The sequence below is a fragment of the Salvelinus alpinus genome, chromosome 36, assembly GCF_045679555.1.
Source record: "Salvelinus alpinus chromosome 36, SLU_Salpinus.1, whole genome shotgun sequence".
Taxonomy (NCBI): domain Eukaryota; kingdom Metazoa; phylum Chordata; class Actinopteri; order Salmoniformes; family Salmonidae; genus Salvelinus; species Salvelinus alpinus.
Window position 1 is genome coordinate 9,796,263 of NC_092121.1, and position 23,391 is coordinate 9,819,653.

Consider the following 23,391-nt stretch of genomic DNA (forward strand, 5'->3'; position numbering starts at 1 on the left):
CCTATCACTATTGTGAACCATCAAATTAACAAAATAAAACCATGGTCCGTAAATAATATATTACGAGCAAATATAAAACTAGAAAATCAAATATAAAACTAGAAAATCTAATTGGACACCTTTTCATTTTAATTGAAAAGTCACGTCTTTCTCCCTTTCTTTGAGAAAAGCATTTCTGGCAGGTTAAAGTGGCCCTTCTTAGTAAAACACACTTCACTACTGTGGCCTATTTATTGCCTTACCTCCTCACACCATTTGCACACACTGTATATTGTATAGACTTTTTCTATTGTGTTATTGACTGTATCTTTGTTTATTCCATGTGTTGATGTCTGTCTGTGTTGTTGTTTGTGTTGCTTTGCTTTATTTTGGCCAGGTCGCAGTTGTAAATGAGAACTTGTTCTAAGTTGGCCTACCTGGTTAAATAAAGGTGAAAAAAACAACAAAAAAACAACAGAACACCCTCATATTAATGTGTATTTCTTTCCCATTCCCAACATACAAAATGAAAAAAACATATATATATATAAAAATTAAGTAGTTGATAAAAAACCTACAGTAGATATATTAATATTAATGATTAACCAATAGAAAATACAATTGGAGCAATGGAATTGATAAAACACTATATTATATGGCATATTTATTGCATACTGCACTCATTTGGCTGTCAAATATAATGTCAGCGTTAATGTCTTCTTTAAAAATAGATTACAAAAAGAGATGTAGTATTATGACGTGATATGATAATTATGTAACCTGGTCTAAATTATAATGTTCTATTGCAATGTTAGAATCTACATTTGCACTGCAATGAACAAGAGACCAAACAGGAAAAGCAGAGGAGCTGGATATGTGCCTCTGCTCTGGCCTAAAAGATAAGGAGAGAGAACAGAAAAACAAGGTTAAGATCTGCATGTCTTCTGTCATTACTGTTACTGTCTGTTCCCAAACACATTCCTATACATTATAAGTAAAATTATGTTTACGGTACATTACAGATAACTAATTTCCCTCCTTGCAACCAAATTATTTGTACACGTTCTAATGGAATCACATTTTAAAATGGATTTAGCACTGGCGAAGCATGCTAACCATTAATGCAACATTTGACACCTTACCGGAAGTTGTATTGGTGATGGGGATGGCAGTATTTGTTATCATGGGGGTGGTGTTTGAATCCACCCTTCCTCCGATCAGACCGATACCCAGCTTGTCAAGCTCAGACTGGAACTGCTTTGAGACCCAGTTGTGCACTACAGTGTTATTCTCAAAGGTTTTCAGGTCATTTAGGTTGGAGCCGAGGAGTCCAGACACTTCACTCACACTAAGAGCCTATTTAGAGGCAGAGAATTACAGAAAAAAATGATAGATGACAATGAATATGAGTCACTGCCATCACAGGTCATTGATGAATGCTATGGTTACGGGAATGAGCACATACCTGGACGACAGCTGAATCCAAACCAATAAAAGTGTTGATGTCCATGCTAATATTGACCCTAGACAGACTCCGTATGTAGGTGATATTGGCACCTCCTTAAAAAGGGCAACAAACATGGTGAGAATGAGGACTCGGGTGGCACAAGTGTTCTCTAATGTCACAGCCCGAGTGAACTAAATCGTTTAAATCACATTTATTACAGGACATTCAAGAAACCCTAGTTTTTCTGTATGTATGCAGAAAAGGGAGCCCTTACCCAGGTATGTCTGAATGAGCTGGTAGGATGTTAGCTGATCTGCAGTGGCGCGGGTTTTGAAGAAGTTGATAGGAAAGGCGATCTCAGCTACTGCAAAGAAGGCCTTCTTATGTGCTGAGGAACAGTTAGTGATTTCCAGAGCATCTGCATCTCTGTTGTGTTCAGAAGGCACAAGAAAAACACTAACTATGAACACGCAACCAAAAAAAGCATATGAAAATGTTCCAACATCATTTAAGGAGGGGTTTAGGCCTGGATACTCTGTTGAAGTCAACCACTGCAAGAGCACAACAAAGATACATGTGAAGTGGAGTGACTTGCACGACTTGACCACAAGGTAACTCTCTCACACAGCAAGATCTGTAGATGATCTTACCGGAGACTGTCATTTCTGATGCCTTGCAACACACTGAGGTCCAGTGCGCACAGGTTAGGCCCTCCAATTGAATTCAGTTCAGAGGCACCCAGCGAATTGCCAGCACTTAAGAACTTGGTGAAAATAACTTTGGCCTGAAATGGAAAAAGGAAGATGAAAGATACATTTAAATGCACACCTTTTAGAAGCAAAATGTTTATCATGTTTAAAAAAACAAAACAATTTAAAGACATTGCTGATGTAAAGTTAAACATCCCTACTTTGGCGGAGTCCCATTCTCCATTGCCATTGTCCATCAGTGCTGCTAGTGTGTCCACTGTAGTGATGTTCCACTTGTTAATCTGCTCCATGGAAGCCACGCGAGACACCGACCCAAGCACCTGAACCTGCTGGTCTGAGAGACCGTTGGGGTACGCCTAGTGGACAAGACCACACCATAAAGAGCTGTTACTGAATGACCACCTCTTGGCAACCTGTGAGTTTGAAATCTGTTGTGATTTCCTGTTTTGTGTCAGTAAAGTTTTATACCTGGTGTAGCTTCTCCAAAAGGACCTTTTGCATGTCATCATCATCTACCTTCTCAGTCAGGCTGGCCAGATTGTCCATTACTACTTGGGCGCTCAGACAGTGGTTGAACGTGGTGGTGTCATACCCAAAGGGGAACGCGTCATTGCTTATGGTCACTTGAGTAATGTTGCCAAGGGAGTCTGGACATGCATTTACTAAATAGACAAGTATTGAAAAGAAATGTGATCATTCATGTCATAAAGGAGCCTCCACTATTAAAACCACAGAACAGCTATATTGACCTGGTATTATTTAAACATACCAGTGCTTCGTTTGGATCTCAAAGACTTGGTGCATTCTTTGAACAGCTTCTTCAGTTTCCTCTTCATTGTCTTGTTTGTACGTAGTCTTTTCATGAATTTCTTCAGGAACGTACTTTTATTCCGCTGTTTCAGTCAAAAGAGAACACATTAAGAAATAAGAAACGCATATAAGGTAAATGAGAGCTTTTCAAATTTTGATGGGTAACAATCTCAAATGATGTCACTCAAATTATGTCATTTAAAAGATAGGGGAGCTTCCTGCCGTCCAGTGCCTATATACTAGGCGGTGTCAGATGAAGGCCCAAAAAATTGTCAAAGACTCCAGTCACCCAAGTTATAGACTGTTCTCTCTGCTACCGCACGGCAAGCGGTAACGGAGAGCCAAGTCTAGGTCCAAAAGGCTCCTTACCAGCTTCTACCCCCAAGCCATAAGACAGCTGAACAATTAATCAAATGGCCACCCTGACTACACTGCTGCTACTCGCTGTTAATATCTATGCATAGTCAATTTACCCCTACCTACATGTACAAATTACCTCGACTAATCTGTACCCCCGCACATTGACTCGGTACTGGTACCCCATGTATATTCATTATTGTTATTTTGTGTTACTTTTTATTTTTACATTTCTTTAGTTATTTAGTAAACATTTTCTTAACTCTATTTTCTTAAAACGGCATTATTGGTTAAGGGCTTGTAAGTAAGCATTTCACGGTAAGGTCTACACCTATTGTATTCTAGGGAGTTTTTCCTAGCCACCGTGCTTCTACACCTGTTGTATTCTAGGGAGTTTTTCCTAGCCACCGTGCTTCTACACCTGCATTGCTTGGTGTTTGGGGGTCTAGGCTGGGTTTCTGTACAGCACTTTGTGACATCAGCTGATGTAAGAAGGGCTTTATAAATAAATGTGATTGATTTTATATTCGGCGCGTGTGACAAATACAATTTGATTTGATTTGAATACAACATATTGTCAAAGTGCTACGCAATTGTCATGTATAGTATACCGTGCTGATGTGTTTCCAGAAGTTCTCTGTTAAGTACAGTGGAAGAATGTCAAGCTGCTCTAGAGTTTTTTCAGTCCATGTGCTTGGGTTTCTGAACAGATAAGAATAAAGACAGACTGATTAAGAAAAAATCAATAGACAAAAATGCATTGATTTTTCATTTTTTGTGTATCTACACGAATACAAATCAGCACAGCTCCGATATCAGTAATGTGACAAACCCATATGTGGTGTTGCCACTGCAGATAACAGTCTCCATAGCTGTAATCTGCTGATCTGAGAAGTCATTGCAGTTCTTTAGTTTCTCCAGGATGTAAGAGTCAGAGCTCTGAATGTAGTTCTCATCCAGAGTACATGCCATGTTGCCCAGGACCTCGAGATTATCTCGACTGAGCTGTGTCCCTTTGATGTTCTGGAATAAATCAAATGTCGTCATAATCACTGCTTTTAAACATTCAGTCAGAAACTTGTGTCTTTCGTCTTGAATACATAACTCACCAGGCACGTTTTGGCATTGTTCAGTAGATCAACCTTTCTTCCATCCAATGTGCTGGACAGGACGGAGAAGTCTGCTCTTCCTGTTTCAGTGAAGTAGGATCTGCAGTTGGTCTGTTGTATGTTGGTGTAGCTGGAGAAAGAGACAAACAGTTTACATTGTCTTTATGGTTACATTTATAAGGCATTTTCATTTGGTTATGTCAGCGTAATAAATGAACAGTAAATAGTTAATCTAACATTAGTTACCGTCATTTACAATGCATTTTACAATGTCAGTGACATGACCAACTTACCTGTAATACAGCAACATATCTGATGGATAGTTGTCAAAATCTTGAGGACTTTCACCTTTGATGTTGTTCCACATGCATGTTAGCTGTAAAACAACATGTTACTTTCTCATATGTCTGTACAATAAGCTCCTTGAAAACAGAGAAACATATTCAATATATATTCAGTTACTGGGTTTCCAGTAACTATTGTCATGCTTGTGCTGAGAGAATACATGCTTGGATTCATGTAGCCATGAAAAATAAATAAAAGCAGTTATAATTCATACAGGCACATTAACAATGTAATCTGGAGGCCTGGCTACCGGTTTTGATTGACTAGGGCCCTTTAGTTTATGTAGAAAAAGTTGTATTTTTAATATTCACCTGTGTCTCCTTGAGAACCACCTTTCTCCGACCGGCCCTATGTCTGCAAGCTCTGATGAGATGTTGAATTTTTGTTTTGGTGAAAGTCTGGACACGAGAGCAAGTGAATCCTTGAAGCACGTACTCAGAAAGGCTGCAAAGAAATCAATGCAGTACGTTCATTAGAGTTAATACAGGAACTATAAATGTATTTTTTAACCAATTTTTGTTCAAGTACATAATAAAAATGTATCCCCATGTGAAAATGATACATGTATGATTTCTGCTCAGCTATTGGTCAGGACCAACATTCTCTAAACACTGTTGCACTTACTCATCAGGCGTGTTCAATCCATTTGCTACTGTATCAAAGAACAGCACAGCCTATAAATGAAACAGAGAGAAACAGAGGTGCAGAAGCATTTATAGACGTATAATACACATGTTCACCACTGTATAATCGTGTAAATATTGAAGGTCTACACAGCTTTTGAATACTACAAACCCCTCAATACCTGCTGAGGTTTCCATTTTTTCTTGTTGATGTTCAGAGCAGTGAGTGTTTGATTTCCAGTTGTTGGGAAATTCAGTAGATTCCTGGGAATTTCGGTTGCCATTTCATCAGGGACATTGACTAACAGTTCCGTTGGTTTCATGTCGACTGTGATGATCTGAATAAGTAATACAAAAACATGTCAACATTTCAAAATGAATACTGTTATTATGATTGATTACCCTTGATTTTTTCATAACACATTTAAATGAGGCATGTAGAAATATTGGGAGGGAAATTCATAATGCCTACTTCACATCAGTTAGTCTAGCTACTGTTAGCTAGCCAAGTACAAACCTTATTAACATAAATCTGTTGCACAATTGTTGGAGCAGTCAGCATGTTGGTAACAAATTGTGGGTTGGAAGATGTTGTTAGAACCTGCTGCGCGGGTATTGCGATGAGTGTTTGGGTAGGAAGACCTCCCACTAAAGAGCCCAGTTTTATTAGACTGTCGCTATTGCTTATCTGAAGAAAGAGAACATTAAATTATGAAATATCCTCTACATTGGAAGTAGAGAGGATGGAATGGTTTAAAGCATGAATCATGGTTGTGAATGATGCTCACAACCAATAGGCCACCAGCAATAAACCTATTAAGAAGTGAATCACCTGGAAGTTTTGGGTGATGAGAATCTGTATGATGGACAAGGACTGTCCCAAGTTCCATCCAGAAACACTGCTCAGAGTACCCAGGGATTGTAAAATCACACTGGGCGGGGCTTTAGTGATCTGTCCAGTGGTCAGACTTGTGACCTGCGGGCCCAAGGCCGTGATTGATCCCGGACTGACACTTTGGATATTCGATGCCAGTGCGGAAGAAATCTGGAAGGAAATGACATCAGCGAAGATTAGGTAACAGTATCATTTAACCAATCAATGGATTGTGATCACATGGAAATAATGGCTCGTACTGTAACATTTCATTTCCATGTGTTCAAAACACAGGTCGAAGGTTAAGATGTAACAAAAATGGAGATCGATCCTGCCGGTGCTCACCTCTGAGTCCACGTTAGTACAGGATTGGTTCAGGTTGCCCAGAACAACCACACTCTCTGACTCATTGAGCTTAGAGTAAGCTGAGGCTGGGACAAAACATTGTAAGCGTGGTGGAAGCCTAAAGATATGGGAATAAAACAAAAATATGAAATAAAACACTTAGTAACACTAGCTTGGATTAGAATGTCATGCCCAATTTCCCCATAGCGTCATTCAGATTCAATGTAGACTGTTGTCTGTTATCATACCCTTGACATAAATGCAAGAAATAAAGTAAGTTAGTAACATAAAACCAATGATTTTAGTGGCTACTGTTCAAAACTCACTGCAGTGGGAGGAAGTTGGAGTTCTGCAGGAAGATAAGCTCAGTAAAGCGTTTAGTCAGATTTTGAGGAGCTCCAGCGAAATTGAACAACTTAATGTTGACAGGGTTCACGGCAAATAGTTGTAGCTGTAAAAAACAAACAATAAGATAAACCTTTGGTTCTATATATTTTTGGTAATATATGATGCCACTTCATCAAAACAGACAGGTGCATGGGCTTACCGTTGACTCTGAGCCAAACGTGTCGAAGTCTTCAATGGTCACAAAGGTGATGAACACACCAATGTAGTTAAGGAACCAGGCGGTGGAGTTGAGATTTGGGTCAGTGGGACTATAACACTTTGGTGCTGCTGAACCTACAAGTCAGAAATCAATAAATATGTGTTTAATGTATTTGATGTGAGAAATCATTTATGCTGCCATTGTATGCCGTTTTAATAAAAGGCATACATCCTTGAGGAATATCTGTCATGAAGCAGAATTTATGCATATTCTTTGGTAACAGACCTTAAGTTGAAAAATGTCCATTCATGCAATGTGTAAAGTGCAATAATAAATATATGCATAATGTAAACTGGAGTAATCATTAGTCAGTACTAAAACACTCACTTCCTGTGTTGAGGTAGGTCTTTATGGTGTTGTACGCATCATCTTGAGTTATGGCTGAGCCATTGAAAGTGAGATTGAATCCCAGTAGAGACACACTGTGAAAACCACAGCAGACAGTCATCAAACTTTTCTTCCTTTTATTCACGTTTAATGATGTAGATATTTCTGTGTAATAGCATCAGCAAATGTAAGGTATTTCCAGTGTGGTAGCTTACAGTCTCCTGAAGGGTAAGCAGGAGGCGTTGAGTGTGTCAGAGGACTGGAGCAGGTCTCTGTTGAGGAACTTCAGGTAGTTACTCAGTCTGTTGTCAAACCAGCGGTCAACCTCAGCCTTGCCATCAGTGGCCAGAGCCAAAGGCCAGACACAGGGCAGGACTAGACGCTTCACATCATCCGGAAGATTCTCCTACAGACAGATTATGATCAAAGTCAAAGGACTGAGAGAAAGCACCATTTAAGAGGTTTTTCTTTCAGTAAATCCTAAGAAAGGGATACTCTTTCTCTGAGTGCTTGAAAATGGTGACCACAATCAGCAGTGTGTCCTTACGGTTTCCAAGAACTCAGGAGTTTTTTTGTAGTTTCGAAAGATTGTGCAGAGCTTAGTCTTGTTGTCCACCACCTCTGGCTTCCTGAGGAAGGTGCCGAGCTCTGAGGGATGCATGGTGTTGAGCAGCTGGAAACACAGATAGCATAGGATACACAGTGACTCTAGGCCAGTACACACTTTCCAAAAGTTGAAGTGCAGCTGAAACAAGTTCAATGTACTGTACCTCCGATTCCCGCTGTGGTGGAATAAGGGAGAGGAAGTTGGTCAACTTTGGGAATGTAAAGTTGAGGAAGGATTGTCTCAGGAACATGAAGAAGCTGTTGTTCCTATAGCAACGTAGTGGAGTTGATTCTGCAAACAATGAGATAGTGTAAATTAAATTAATTAAACCTCTCACAGTTCTGGGTGACTTTAACCTCCCCACGTCTACCTTTGACTCATTCCTCTCTGCCTCCTTCTTTCCACTCCTCTCCTCTTTTGACCTCACCCTCTCACCTTCCCCCCCTACTCACAAGGCAGGCAATACGCTTGACCTCATCTTTACTAGATGCTGTTCTTCCACTAATCTCATTGCAACTCCCCTCCAAGTCTCCGACCACTACCTTGTATCCTTTTCCCTCTCGCTCTCATCCAACACTTCCCACACTGCCCCTACTCGGATGGTATCGCGCCGTCCCAACCTTCGCTCTCTCTCCCCCGCTACTCTCTCCTCTTCCATCCTATCATCTCTTCCCTCTGCTCAAACCTTCTCCAACCTATCTCAGGATTCTGCCTCCTCAACCCTCCTCTCCTCCCTTTCTGCATCCTTTGACTCTCTATGTCCCCTATCCTCCAGGCCGGCTCGGTCCTCCCCTCCTGCTCCGTGGCTCGACGACTCATTGCGAGCTCACAGAACAGGGCTCCGGGCAGCCGAGCGGAAATGGAGTAAAACTCGCCTCCCTGCGGACCTGGCATCCTTTCACTCCCTCCTCTCTACATTCTCCTCTTCTGTCTCTGCTGCTAAAGCCAATTTCTACCACTCTAAATTCCAAGCATCTGCCTCTAACCCTAGGAAGCTCTTTGCCACCTTCTCCTCCCTCCTGAATCCTCCTCCCCCTCCTCCCCCCTCCTCCCTCTCTGCTGATGACTTCGTCAACCATTTTGAAAAGAAGGTCGACGACATCCGATCCTCGTTTGCTAAGTCAAACGACACCGCTGGTTCTGCTCACACTGCCCTACCCTGTGCTTTGACCTCTTTCTCCCCTCTCTCTCCAGATGAAATCTCGCGTCTTGTGACGGCCGGCCGCCCAACAACCTGCCCGCTTGACCCTATCCCCTCCTCTCTTCTCCAGACCATTTCCGGAGACCTTCTCCCTTACCTCACCTCGCTCATCAACTCATCCTTGACCGCTGGCTACGTCCCTTCCGTCTTCAAGAGAGCGAGAGTTGCACCCCTTCTGAAAAAACCTACACTCGATCCCTCCGATGTCAACAACTACAGACCAGTGTCCCTTCTTTCTTTTCTCTCCAAAACTCTTGAACGTGCCATCCTTGGCCAGCTCTCCTGCTATCTCTCTCAGAATGACCTTCTTGATCCAAATCAGTCAGGTTTCAAGACTAGTCATTCAACTGAGACTGCTCTTCTCTGTGTCACGGAGGCGCTCCGCACTGCTAAAGCTAACTCTCTCTCCTCTGCTCTCATCCTTCTAGACCTATCGGCTGCCTTTGATACTGTGAACCATCAGATCCTCCTCTCCACCCTCTCCGAGCTGGGCATCTCCGGCGCGGCCCACGCTTGGATTGCGTCCTACCTGACAGGTCGCTCCTACCAGGTGGCGTGGCGAGAATCTGTCTCCGCACCACGTGCTCTCACCACTGGTGTCCCCCAGGGCTCTGTTCTAGGCCCTCTCCTATTCTCGCTATACACCAAGTCACTTGGCTCTGTCATATCCTCACATGGTCTCTCCTATCATTGCTATGCAGACGACACACAATTAATCTTCTCCTTTCCCCCCTCTGATAACCAGGTGGTGAATCGCATCTCTGCATGTCTGGCAGACATATCAGTGTGGATGACGGATCACCACCTCAAGCTGAACCTCGGCAAGACGGAGCTGCTCTTCCTCCCGGGGAAGGACTGCCCGTTCCATGATCTCGCCATCACGGTTGACAACTCCATTGTGTCCTCCTCCCAGAGTGCTAAGAACCTTGGCGTGATCCTGGACAACACCCTGTCGTTCTCAACTAACATCAAGGCGGTGACCCGTTCCTGTAGGTTCATGCTCTACAACATTCGCAGAGTACGACCCTGCCTCACGCAGGAAGCGGCGCAGGTCCTAATCCAGGCACTTGTCATCTCCCGTCTGGATTACTGCAACTCGCTGTTGGCTGGGCTCCCTGCCTGTGCCATTAAACCCCTACAACTCATCCAGAACGCCGCAGCCCGTCTGGTGTTCAACTTTCCCAAGTTCTCTCACGTCACCCCGCTCCTCCGCTCTCTCCACTGGCTTCCAGTTGAAGCTCGCATCCGTTACAAGACCATGGTGCTTGCCTACGGAGCTGTGAGGGGAACGGCACCTCCGTACCTTCAGGCTCTGATCAGGCCCTACACCCAAACAAGGGCACTGCGTTCATCCACCTCTGGCCTGCTCGCCTCCCTACCTCTGAGGAAGTACAGTTCCCGCTCAGCCCAGTCAAAACTGTTCGCTGCTCTGGCACCCCAATGGTGGAACAAACTCCCTCACGACGCCAGGTCAGCGGAGTCAATCACCACCTTCCGGAGACACCTGAAACCCCACCTCTTTAAGGAATACCTAGGATAGGATAAAGTAATCCTTCTAACCCCCCCCCCCCCCTTAAAAGAGTTAGATGCACTATTGTAAAGTGGTTGTTCCACTGGATATCATAAGGTGAATGCACCAATTTGTAAGTCGCTCTGGATAAGAGCGTCTGCTAAATGACTTAAATGTAAATGTAAATGTAAATGTAAATTAACTCGTTCCTCATTTGGTCCAGCACTAAGCCCAAAACTGCAGCCCTCAGACCATGGTATATAAAACCCATTATTCTATATGATCATGCATTTAGAATTATAGAGAAGGATCATGAGAAGTAAAGTGAGATACTAGTACTGTTACTGGTAACTCGTACTTTGTTGAGGAAAGATGTACTTGCTACGATTGTAATATGTTGTTGTATCACCCAGCTGTCTGGAAAGATTCACCCATTTTAAATGTTATATCATTTTTGTGCATCTCTTGAACTTTGTTTATTGATTCCTGGGGTCATTTCATGTTTTCGTGTGCATCTGAGCTATTGCCGTTCAAGCAGGCAAACATGATGGGTTTTGCATGATATGATGACATAAAAAAAGTACATCATTTTCTTTAGAAATATAGCGAAGTAAAAGTAAAGTACAGTTACCCCCAAAAACGACTTAAGTAGTACTTTCAATTATTTTTACTTAATGTACTTTACACCACTGGAGATGATGACTAGGTGAATACCTCTGAGAGACATGATTATTTGATGCTGGACAGCAGCCTGTGTGCCGTTGGACAGCGATGGTAGGATAGAGTTCAGCAACGCCACTCTGTAGGTGACAGAAACCAGAAAGAGCACCCATTGATATGCATTGTCAAGCACAACTAAGAGCAGTAATGTAGTGTACACGAAGGTCAGTTGCAAACATGCATCACATTATTGGAAATGATTAGTGTTTCTATAATACACTGTGCTGATCTTACGTTTCTTGGCTGGTGTTGCAGTCTCTGTGTCTGACGATGTTGAAGAGGGGGGCCACATGCTCCTCTGTCAGGTTGGGTAAAAGTGGGCGGAGTCTCTGGCCCAACCACACCAGCACCTCAGGGTCTTTGATGGAGGGATCTGATAGGTTGGCATTGTCAAACACCTGCTGGAGAAGCACCTGACGCACATCCACTGGAAGGTGAAGACCCTGAAGACAGAAGCAAATGAGGGGATTGTACTAAGCAAAGGTATATAGGGAATAAGACAGTGGTATAAGAATTGACCATCACTCATCCATACCTTAACAGCTGGAGAAACAATGTCAAAGAACTCGCCCAGATCTCTGGGAAGCACATGAATCAGTATCATGCGGACATCTCCAGGGTTTCTGAGCTGACCAGGTGTGGAGGCCACCTCCCCCAGCTGCCTGGGGCTCAGCATAGGCAGGACATCCACCTACACAGTGGAATAAGAACATGGATTCAAACTGGTTACAAATGACTATTGGATGAATCAGTAAGTTCAAAAGGTCAAGATCATGAACTAGTACCAACCACTGAGAAGTTTCCATGCAGTCGTTTGAGTTCTTCTAGGGGCGCAAAACCAACAAACGGCCCAAAGTACCTTTTAAGCCAGTCAGTGCTATTGTTTGAGTTTTTGACACAGCTGGAGTCTGAAACAATAAAAAATATTTTCAAAGGTTGAAGAAAAATAGCAGTCTTTCTATGCTAACTGATTACAATTCCTTTGTCTTCGCCCTGCTTAGTAAAATTACATTTTCAGGTATAATTGACGTTACAGAATTATTTAAATGTACCTTCAGTGTCATTGTGCTTCAAGAAGGGCTCAATGAAATCAGTGTAGATCAAAAGCTGTCTTTGTCTGTCCATAGCTGAGTTAGCTGGGTTAGGGTTAGCTGGTTGACGACCTAGAGCTTCCACTCTGCGAAGGCAAAGACACCACATTGAAGTACTAGATCAAGAGAGGGCAAATAGTCAACCACACTGAAATAAAATGTATGTTTTCACATACAAAATCTGGTAGGTCCCACAAGTGAAGTTCTTGGTGCTAAGACAGGACAGGAACTCTCTGGAGGCTTGCGGGAGGAAGGGTCGAAGATTCGTCAGGAACCACTTGCGGGTGTGGTTTGGGCTTCTCAGGTCATGCTGACTAAACTGGTCAACTACTAGTTCCCCAAATACATCGAGCACCAGAGAGATGGATGGGCCGCTGGGCTGGTAAGACTGAACACAAAGACAACTCAGAAGATGTTCTCTTGGATAAAGACTTTTACCCACAATCTTCTGACATATCTTTTTTAAAGAGTACAAATTCAAGAAACTCTTAAAGAATATGTTTCAAAAGGAGCTGTTCAAAAGTACTATCATATCTTTGTACTCCCTGACAAAGGCCATGCAGCCGAAACACATCAGAGTTTTAAAACTTTGTTTCCATTGAACATGGATACAAATAAAGGCATTTTAATTAAGTATATGAAGAGTGCCTTGGTCCTCCTTTCTTTTTGAGTTTTTTTACCATGTTTGAAAAACTTTGAAGAGCCTCATCAAGAATTGCAGAATATTTGGTGAAGAACAACTTCCACAATTTTTTGGGATAGGTCATGTTGCCTGACAGTTTGCATTGCAGGATCTCAGAGAGTTGCTCTGGTTTTAGTTGGGTAGGCTGAGAGAACACAAAGAAACACATACATTAGGACATTCATTTTTGGAAATCAATTCAATCACCACCTCAAAAATGTAATCAATCAAAGCAAGCATGTTGCATGTAGAATGTGGGTTTCATAAATACACACAACGTAGACTAGTGTCAAACCTGAGGTAGGCAAGCATAATGTTGGATGGTAAAGTTGCAGAGCATATGGGTCATATTCGTGCCAGCAATGCAGTGTTCCAGATTAGTTCTGTGAGAAGGGAAACAAGACATGCATGAATAAACTGTGTCTTTACATTTGTTATGGCTATTCTATAGGGTAAGCGGTAGCACTCACGTATTCACTCCAGCACAGATGTGGCTCTCTGCAATAGGAGATTAATATGAATTACTATCAACGTTCTGAGTTATAAGTTAATCAAACAAAATCTGATATGGTGTTCAAAACACTGCCTCACCATTGACTGGGGGGGTCATAGAGCACTGGTGGAAAGAACCGGAATAATGTCAATCTCATAGAATTCAATTATGTATATTTAATTTGGACCATAGTGCATTTATTGTTGAAGAATACAAATGATTTAATTAAAACATAATGATAATATAATGACATCGTTGAGATTTCTCACCCCAAACTTAAAGGGAACGACGTTGCAACCTGATGTGAGACAAAACCAACAATAGATGTCAGGACATGGAAAAATACTACATTGAGTCACAGCTCATAATCACATAATCACATCTAAAATCTGACTCACCCGGAGGAGCAGCATCCAGCACGGAGTCCTGTGTTTCTCTGATGACTTGTCCCAAATCAGATGGGGCAGATGTAGCAGCCCTGTCCAGCCTGTTGAATCTTTGATGAGCAATAAAAACAGATGTAATTAACTCTGCTAACATACAAACTTGGACATTGTGGGTGTTCTTTTTTTTCACAAACATTCCTGATACTTACATGCTTGTGAAAGACTCACACTCAAGGTTAGCCTGTGAGAAGAAAAAATCTGACAGAGTTTAGTAAAACTTAAATATGCCCAAACAAATATATCATATAAAGTGTGCTTAAAGTAGCGACAGTACCCCTCTTATTAGCATCTGCAGCTCACGGAGAAAGTCTCGGAGTCTGGTGTCGTTGTGGAGGTGGTCAAAGACTCTGTTGATGATGTCATCTCTCTGTGGAGGTGGAGTGTGGGGCATCAGCAGCAGTTCTGCTATCTGCTTTGGAGAGAGAGCTGGCAGGGCCTCCAGCTGATAGAGAGAGGAGACACACATCATTGTAATACTGATGAATATTGTGCTACAAAGACCTGATCACGTAGCATGTTCCTGATCCCTTAAAGACGTCCAGTTCTAGAAATGTTCTGAGTTGGTAGAATGTCATGTAAATTCTTACTGCAGAAAAGTTTCTTTGCAAATCAAAGAAGTGCTGTAGCGGTGCGAAAATTGAAAATCGCCCAAAATGTCTCTTAATTGAATCCAAACTCCCATTTGAAGGACATCCCATCATATCTGAAAGAAAAGTATACAATGTATCGTATTAGCTTGTTCACTCAGTTCAATGCATTATTTGAAAAAAGACATACAAAATCAGTCCTAAATTAAACAAATCGCCATATCAAAATAAATACCTGAATATCTGTGTTGTGAGAGGAATGGGTGAATGAAGCGTGTGTAGACCAGTTTCTGTCTCATCTCATCCATTGATGAGATGTGATCACTCAGCCCCATGACACTGTAAGTAATGAGAAAATCAGGATTTCAGAATACACACTTTTGGTATTATCAATAGCATATGTAACATTTCTATATATGTCTATGAACTGAAAAATGTATTTGTAGCTGTCTTTGTGTTGTACATACAGGGCTTGGTAGGCTCGACAGCTGAAGTTTCTAGTGCTGAGGCAGGATAGGTACTCCTCTGACACTGAAGGTAGGAGGGGCTGCAGTCTGATCAGGAACCAGAAGCGGATGAAGTTCTCATCACCAAGGTTCTCAGCACTGAAGCCATCTGTCGGAAGCTGGCCAAACAAGTCTGTGAGGTTGGGCCAACCCAAACTGCCATTCTAAAAGGGAAGGACTTCACAATGAGTCAAATGTCACAGTAACATGACATTTGTCTTGACTTTAATTGAATCTCTGATATTCTTACCATCATTGTGTGTGGTCCGGTCAGTATCTTGGATAGCTCTGTGACCAATAGTTTCAGATTTTCTCCAGTGAGGCTCAGGTTAGAATGGGGCACACATCTCAGGACCACAGCCAGGTTTTCTGCTGCATGGGATACCTGTGACAGAATAAGACATGTCATCATGAAGTCAATATAGTTTAAAAGGATTTTGGAATTGGAAGTCCCCAGTGCAAGAACATTTTTAAGTTAAAGGTAGACTCAGCAAAATGATGTTGCCACGAGCAGCTCTGCAGATGAGGAGAGAGATGCAAGACTTTGCTCCCACACCGTCACACACAGTATCTTTGCATGTACATGGATTTGCTTCACGTTGTTAGAGCACCCTTAGTTGTTGCGCAAATTGACCTACTACACTCTTAGAAAAAAGGGTTCCAAAAGGGTTCTTTGGCACTCCCCATAGGATAACTCTTTTTGGTTCCAGGTAGAAGTATTTTGGGTTCTGTGGAAAGGGTTCTACATTGAACCCAAAAGGGTTCTACCTGGAACCAAAAGCTTTCTACCTGGAACCAAAAAGGGTTCTTCAAAGGGTTCTTCTATGGGGACAGCAGAGGAACCCATTTAGGTTCTAGATAGCACCTTTTTTTGAAGAGTCTATGCTGTTAAATTTGTTCACCTACGTCATGTCGCTGAGTCTACCTTTAAGATAATAAGCAACAATGAAAGAACAAACACCCATAATTGTAGCGTTAAGAAAAATGATGCTTATCAACTAGGAGTGGCCTACTTGACGTCAGTGTATTTGGTTGAAATGTTTTTGTCAGAACAGTCTAGATTGTTGAAATACTTTGGCTATGAACCACAAAGCCTTCTCTAGATAGTGATCCCATATTGAATAAGAGATCATGAGGACTTAACCAAGGTGAACATAGTGGCAAATAAAACTCACCGAGCACATATCATCATTGTTGCCAATGTGACAGACATCCATGGGACCAACCATTGAATTCATGGAAGAGTTAGAACCCATTGGAGGATTTAATGAGCTGAAAAATATTATAGAGGCATAACATTTAGTGCAAAATATTACAAATTATCATATTCAAATGATCGGAATCAACTAGACCAGTGGTTCCCAAACGTTTTATAGTCCCGTACCCCTTCAAACATTCAACCTCTAGCTGCGTACCCCCTCTAGCACCAGGGTCAGCGCACTCTCAAATGTTGTTTTTTGCCATCATTGTATGCCTGCCACACACAAACTACAATACAATACATATATTAAACATAAGAATGAGTGTGAGTTTGTCACAACCCGGCTCGTGGGAAGTGACAAAGAGCTCTTATAGGACCAGAGCACAAATAATAATATAATTATAATCAATCATTTTGCTCTTTATTTAACCATCTTACATATAAAACCTTGTTCGTTTATCGAAAATTGTGAATAACTCACCACAGGTTAATGAGAAGGGCGTGCTTGAAAAGATGCACATAACTCTGAAATGTTGGGTTGTATTGGAGAGTCTCAGTCTTTCCACACACAGTCTGTGCCTGTATTTAGTTTTCATGCTAGTGAGGGCCGAGAATCCACTCTCACATAGGTACATGGTTGCAAAGGGCATCAGTGTCTTAACAGCGCAATTTGCCAAGGCAGGATACTCTGAGCGCAGCCCAATCCAGAAAGCTGGTATTGCCTTCTGATTAAAATACATTTTCACAGAACCACTTGTTGCAATTTCGATGAGGCTCTCTTGTTCAGATGTCGGTAAGTGGACTGGAGGCAGGGCATGAAAGGGATAACGAATCCAGTTGTTTTTGTCATCTGTTTTGGGAAAGTACCTCTGTAATTGCACACCCAACTCACTCAGGTGCTTCACTATATCACATTTGACATTGTCCGTAAGCTTGAGTTCATTTGCACAATAAAAATCATACAATGATGGAAATACCTGTATGTTGTCCTTGTTATTGCAGACAACTTCTTAATCATAGCGTCAATTCTGTCCCACACATTGAAAATAGTTGGGGAGAGTCGCTGTAATCCTAGATTCAGATCATTCAGATGAGAAAAAACATCACCCAGATAGGCCAGTCGCGTGAGAAACTCGTCATCATGCAAGCGGTCAGACAAATGAAAATGATGGTCAGTAAAGAAAACTTTAAGCTCCTCTCTCAATTCAAAAAAACGTGCCAATACTATGCCTCTTGATAACCAGCGCACTTCTGTATGTTGTAAAAGTGTTACATGGTCGTTGCCCATATCATTGCATAGTGCAGAAAATACACGAGAGTTCACGGGCCTTGCTTTAACAAAGCTATCCATTTTCACTGTAGTGTCCAAAACGTCTTTCAAGCTGTCAGGCGTTCCCTTGGCAGCAAGAGCCTCTCGGTGGATGCTGCAGTGTACCCAAGTAGCGTAGGGAGCAGCTGCTTGCACGTGCGTTACCACTCCACTATGTCTCCCTGTCATGGCTTTTGCGCCATCAGTACAGATACCAACATGAACATCAGCTACGTTTGGCTACATACGGACCGTTAATGGAATTCCCGCAAGAGTGTAAAGGTTAATGTGATTGGATGTTAAATATTTGACTAGGCTACCTGTATTAATCATTGTGTTGTTATTTCGCTGAACACTAGATGGTTTAATTTTATTTTCGGCAGTGAAACGAGGCTACTTAGGCGAGAGAAAAAATCTCACCCAAATGTATAGCCCAGTTGGAAAATATATATATATTTTTTAAAGGTGAATCACATTTTTATTTGGCGTACCCCCGACGGCATTGTGCGTACCCCTGGGGGTATGTGTACCCCAGGTTGGGAATACGTGAACTAGACAAAGTCTACAAAGTCCACAAGGCTAATAACGTAAAATATTTATTCAACTCACAAGACTTGGTTGAAGACAGCAGTAAGGTCCTGTGGGATCTGAGTCTGGTTGTTGAGCTGGAAGCGGTTCAGGGCAGGGAGGACCACATGCTGGAACCAGCCCTTAAGGCTGGTGATGTTGAAGTTGCTGAGAGAGGGAGTCTGGTTGGGGATGGTCTCATTTGTCAGTGTGAAGTTGGGGGAGATGTGTCCAGCCAGCTCTGCCAGGATCCAGTTCACTACTGCCTGGGCCAGAACATGCTGTCTCTCAGAGCTCACATTCCTCTGTGGGTAGACAGTACATAGTACATAGTACATAGTTTCAGATTGGAAAATTAAATCATTTCTTCATACTTGTGAGATTGTAAAAGACAACACATACCGCTTGAATGCTGCCCACCAAAGTCTTGATGAAACTACCCAAGGGCCTCAGGAATGACAGGAAGTCGTTTAGAGTCTGCAACCACAGATTTGTAATCATTAGTTGGCTCATACTGTACATGGAGTTGATGACAGCAAAAGAAATAGCCTTGTTTGACATTAGCATTTAGCAGACGCTCTTATCCAGAGCAATTAGAGTTAAGTGCCTTGCTCAAAGGCACATAGACAGATTGTTTAACTAGTCCCTCTTAACTGCTAGGCTACCTGCCACCCCAGAAAAGAGACCGATAAACACACGCACACAGACTCACTAACACACACATTATTTTTTAGTTGTATTGTTTCTACATCCTTGTATTTGAAATTTGTGTGGCTGTCTTTGTCCATCAGTGTTTTGTTACTTGTCATGTTTTGTGTTTTTTTTGTGGACCCCGGGGAGGGTAGCTGATGCTTCTGCAAAAGCTAATGGGGATCAAAGTAAAAAATAAAAAAAATAAAAAAACACATAACCCACTCTATCAAGTTCATGTGGTCCTGTGGCATTGCCAGCAGTCATGTTGGACATCATTGTTGCATTGTACATTGACTGATTCAGGTGAGCATTGTTTATTAGAGGCCCAAGCAGACTCTGGAAGACCAGGCTGATGGTGCCATTGTCCAGGTCTCCATTTCCGGGGTGAAGAACCAACTCAGCCTTCTGTTCCGGGCTCAGCAGTGCCAGGACTGATAGCTGTGAGAGAGAGAACATTGGTCTTGATTGGTCATGAACTTCCTGTGCTATCTTATAACATCTTAATGGCATCTTGTATCTTCCCGACATTACAGTCCCTGCTTTATTAAGAGCCCCCATAAAGTTAAACACTTACACCACTGAAATGAATGTTCAGTGCAAAGAAGTCTTCATAGTCAACCAAGGTAGAGAAGGATCCAAAGTTTCGCATCAGCCACTGCTCACTGCTGTTCCCATGGATGAGGCATCCTTTTTCAGAACACAAACAGAACTCTCAATCACATCCTACAGATTACCACATTCATCAAAATGTCAACAATTCCAATATAGTGAGTGACAATATCCATTCATAATTAAATAAATAGCCTACCTGCTGTATCATTTCTCTCTAGAAACCTGCGCATGAAGGACGTGTAGACTATCCGTTGGCGTTGAGGGTCCATACTCAGGATATTCATATCCAATTCATTCACACTAAAAATGATCAAAACAACAACAAATCAATATCCTCCATAATGGTGGTTAGTATCGGAAACACAACAAAACAATCACTGGGAAAATGGGAAACTCACAGAGCCTGGTAGGTCTGGCAGGTGAGGTCGCTGGTGCTGAGGCAGGCGAGGAGGCTTTCGGTGACAGAGGCCAGGCGTGGCCTGAGCTTGAGCTTGAACCACACTCTGGTGAAGTTGACGTCGTGGAACATGGGCTTTGAGGCATTGAAGCTGAGCCCCTTGATCAGCTCCAGGATGGGCTGCAGATCCCTGCTCAAACTCTGTATGGGATATAACAGTGATGTCAGCATAAAGCACAAAGTCCACTTTATGCTTTCATAACACATTCAAAGTATTTTGTCAATTTCCCCCTGAAACTGTTGATCAAATGTTTCTCTCTTGTTGTACTGTACCATGGAGGAGTCTGAGTAGAATTGAAAGGCCATGTCCATAACTTCTTTGAGCCTGTTAATGTGCTCCTGGGTGTTGTTAATCCTCCTCAGCCCAGCACAGCTTAGGAAGCTGTCAAATGTAGCATTTGAAAACTAAAAAATATATAGATACAGAGATGCAAATATGAATCTCTTGTTTAGCAATTTTCAGTGAGGTATTTGGGGATTTATATTGAAGTGTAACATTTAGGGGGGAAACTCACGGGAGCACACGAACCCTCAGTCCTGTTACACATTCCACCGGTGGAGTTTCCATGGGTGCTAGTGATTACATAGATAGCAAGTTAAATCTCTTAGCCCCCTGTCTAATCAGTGTTACATGACCACAGTGGCAATGAAGCAAGAAACATACCCAATTTTATTTAACTTACCTATTTCCCCCATCGCACAATGTAATACACTTGAGGTAAAAAAAGAAGACATTGTGATATTAGCATAGCTTGAAACATATTGACATTATCACATGGATTTAATCAAAATGTCAGAATCAAACTGGTTTTCGATGACTAAGTACACCACAATAAGCACATTCTCGACAACTGATCCCATCATTCATCAATTGAGAGGCTCTTAGCAAAACCTGTTTTATTTTTAGGAACAAGAGCTAGCTAGTGTATTTTTCCATTACCAACTGTTTAAGATCTTGAAAATCCTGTTATTCTGTCTAGAAAATAATGTATGTTACCTGGGCTGACCCAACGGTGAAGAAACCTAAAATTAACAGAACATTCAAATGAAAGCATGAAACAGTAGGCAACATGGCTCTGTTTTAAGTGTAACATTGAGTGCCAGCCTTTTATTCTGATGTTATGTGTGTCAAAAAAAGTCTCATATGCATGTTTTAGATCAATTAAGAACAAAGTTAACAATGGAAGAGAAGGACGTTTACCCACCTGATCCCAGGACAGCTAAGATTAGAGCAAGACAATACCCATGATGTCTCATTTTGGCACCACAAGTCATTGGTTCATCCAATAACTACCTTTATGTAAAAAGACAGTCATGATAAAGTCACAACAGATTCACACCTAATTCACCGTGTTTCTTCCCATACTATACCACAACCAATGATAGAGGGGCAGAGAGATTCAAAAAGCCGTAATAAAACGGACACCTTACAGAGATTATATTCATGTTAAATTGTTGTACTGATGCTGAATATTGACAGATCTTACATGAGAATCTCTTGATTTGTGCAAGTCACTGAAAAGATGGTTTGTTAGCTATTTCTATTCTCATTGTCTTTTGCCTTTCCTTTTTCACCCACTTAGCGATAGTTTGGTCACCTGTTGTGATAACAGTACAATGCCACCCATGCAGCCTCTAAAACAGTAAACTGTTTTCAAGGGCATCTTGTGTGTGTTCAAAAACAAATAAGTAACCAAAACTTTGTCTAAAAGTTATTTAACAATTCAAAGAGAATTTCCTGAGACCAAAAATGATTTGAAGTATTCCTATATAAAGATGACTGAAGTAAGAGTTCACTGTAAAGACAGGGTAACTCTATCTATCCCCAGGCATGTACTCTCATGAATCATATCCAGGTGAAAAGCTTTTGACTATCAGTTACAGCTAATATGAAACACCGTTATAGGTATGGAAAATCTGTCAAAATATATGACATACAATAATTTGGCAAAACTAAGAATAAATCCTTATGTTCATCCATCTATTCATCATTTGCAAAGTGAAAACTGAATCCTTTAAGTTTAAAATAAACATTTGATCATATTCACAATAGTAAAAGGACAATGAAGGGCTCACCTGACCTTACTGGCTGACGATGTGAGGTACCACTGAGCGAGAATGGATAAGTGGTGACATATGAGACACCCACAGGGAACATTTTTCAAAAAGGGTGGGGAAGGGTGTGATCAACAAGCAACCCAACATAAAACACAGATTAAGATGAGATTTCATTTGGATGTAAGGACAACCAAAGTTGACAAACCAATATAAAGTTATAAAAATCTGGATAAATAAACTGACAAAATGATTCAAAAAGTAATTCTTCCAGTACATGTTTTTGCATACATGTACACTGAGTGTACAAAACATTAGGAACACCTGCTTTTTCCATGACATAGACTGACCAGGTGAATCCAGGTGAAAGCTATGATCCATTATTGATGTCACTTGTTAAATCCACTTCAATCAGTGTAGATGAAGGGGAAGAGACATGTTAATGAAGTATTTTTAAGCCTTGAGACAATTGAGATTGTGTATGTGTGCCATTCAGAGGGTGAATGGGCAAGACAAAATATTGAAGTGTCTTTGAATGGGGTATGGTAGTAGGTGCCAGGCACCGGTTTGAGTGTGTCAAGAACTGCAACACTGCTGGGTTTTTCATGCTCAACAGTTTCTGGTGTGTATCAAGAATGGTCCACCACCGAAAGGAAATCCAGCCAACTTGACACAACTGTGGGAAGCATTGGAGTCAAAATGGGCCAGCATCCCTAATGGAATGCTTTCAACACCTTGTAGAGTCCATGCCCCGACAAATTGAGGCTATTCTGAGGGCAAAAGGGGGTGCAACTTAATATTAGAAAGGTGTTCCTAATGTTTTGTACACTCTGTGAATACAGTATAATACAAGAAAATGATAATGAATTTGTAATATGTAAAGAAAACAATGTAAATATTGATCCAACAACACAGCATCTCTTTTTTCTCCAGGCTAGGGTATATTTATACGAAACAAACACAAGGCCAAAAATAAAGAAATGTGCACTCTGTAAAGCCTAGTTTTTATTTAATTGTATGACTGAACCTTTATGACACTGCCGAAGGCACTCTGTGCCAAAACATTGGTTCAATTATGTAATAGACAGAACATCTAGGAATATTATAGATTGTGTTACTTT

At 41.6% G+C, this 23,391-nt stretch overlaps 2 protein-coding genes across 2 annotated transcripts; one reads left to right on the forward strand and one right to left on the reverse strand.

Annotated features, from left to right (window-relative positions):
- Positions 1-459: 459 nt before the first annotated feature.
- On the reverse strand, positions 460-22,317 carry mslna (mesothelin a). The gene is made up of 55 exons (XM_071385475.1): positions 22,292-22,317; positions 21,421-21,509; positions 21,213-21,238; positions 20,899-20,927; positions 20,731-20,788; positions 20,489-20,620; positions 20,157-20,356; positions 19,955-20,058; positions 19,721-19,833; positions 19,369-19,584; positions 18,856-18,930; positions 18,496-18,758; positions 16,552-16,648; positions 15,627-15,761; positions 15,338-15,540; positions 15,106-15,209; positions 14,871-14,986; positions 14,558-14,725; positions 14,433-14,464; positions 14,236-14,333; positions 14,107-14,135; positions 13,936-13,960; positions 13,815-13,842; positions 13,640-13,727; positions 13,343-13,489; positions 12,839-13,050; positions 12,624-12,748; positions 12,361-12,479; positions 12,107-12,262; positions 11,806-12,014; positions 11,566-11,651; positions 8,304-8,431; positions 8,081-8,206; positions 7,749-7,939; positions 7,534-7,628; positions 7,147-7,280; positions 6,926-7,050; positions 6,600-6,717; positions 6,213-6,425; positions 5,898-6,068; positions 5,563-5,718; positions 5,382-5,431; positions 5,069-5,201; positions 4,706-4,788; positions 4,413-4,542; positions 4,136-4,326; positions 3,915-4,005; positions 2,906-3,029; positions 2,605-2,798; positions 2,337-2,492; positions 2,077-2,210; positions 1,701-1,852; positions 1,445-1,539; positions 1,122-1,335; positions 460-871 (listed from the first exon to the last, which is right to left on the reverse strand). Exons 2-55 carry the CDS (start codon positions 21,488-21,490, stop codon positions 798-800), a joined length of 6,741 nt encoding a protein of 2,246 aa, XP_071241576.1. The 5' UTR covers positions 21,491-21,509; positions 22,292-22,317; the 3' UTR covers positions 460-797.
- On the forward strand, positions 9,012-11,033 carry LOC139565278 (uncharacterized). The gene is made up of 2 exons (XM_071385476.1): positions 9,012-9,564; positions 10,087-11,033. Exon 2 carries the CDS (start codon positions 10,132-10,134, stop codon positions 10,879-10,881), a length of 750 nt encoding a protein of 249 aa, XP_071241577.1. The 5' UTR covers positions 9,012-9,564; positions 10,087-10,131; the 3' UTR covers positions 10,882-11,033.
- Positions 22,318-23,391: the final 1,074 nt, after the last annotated feature.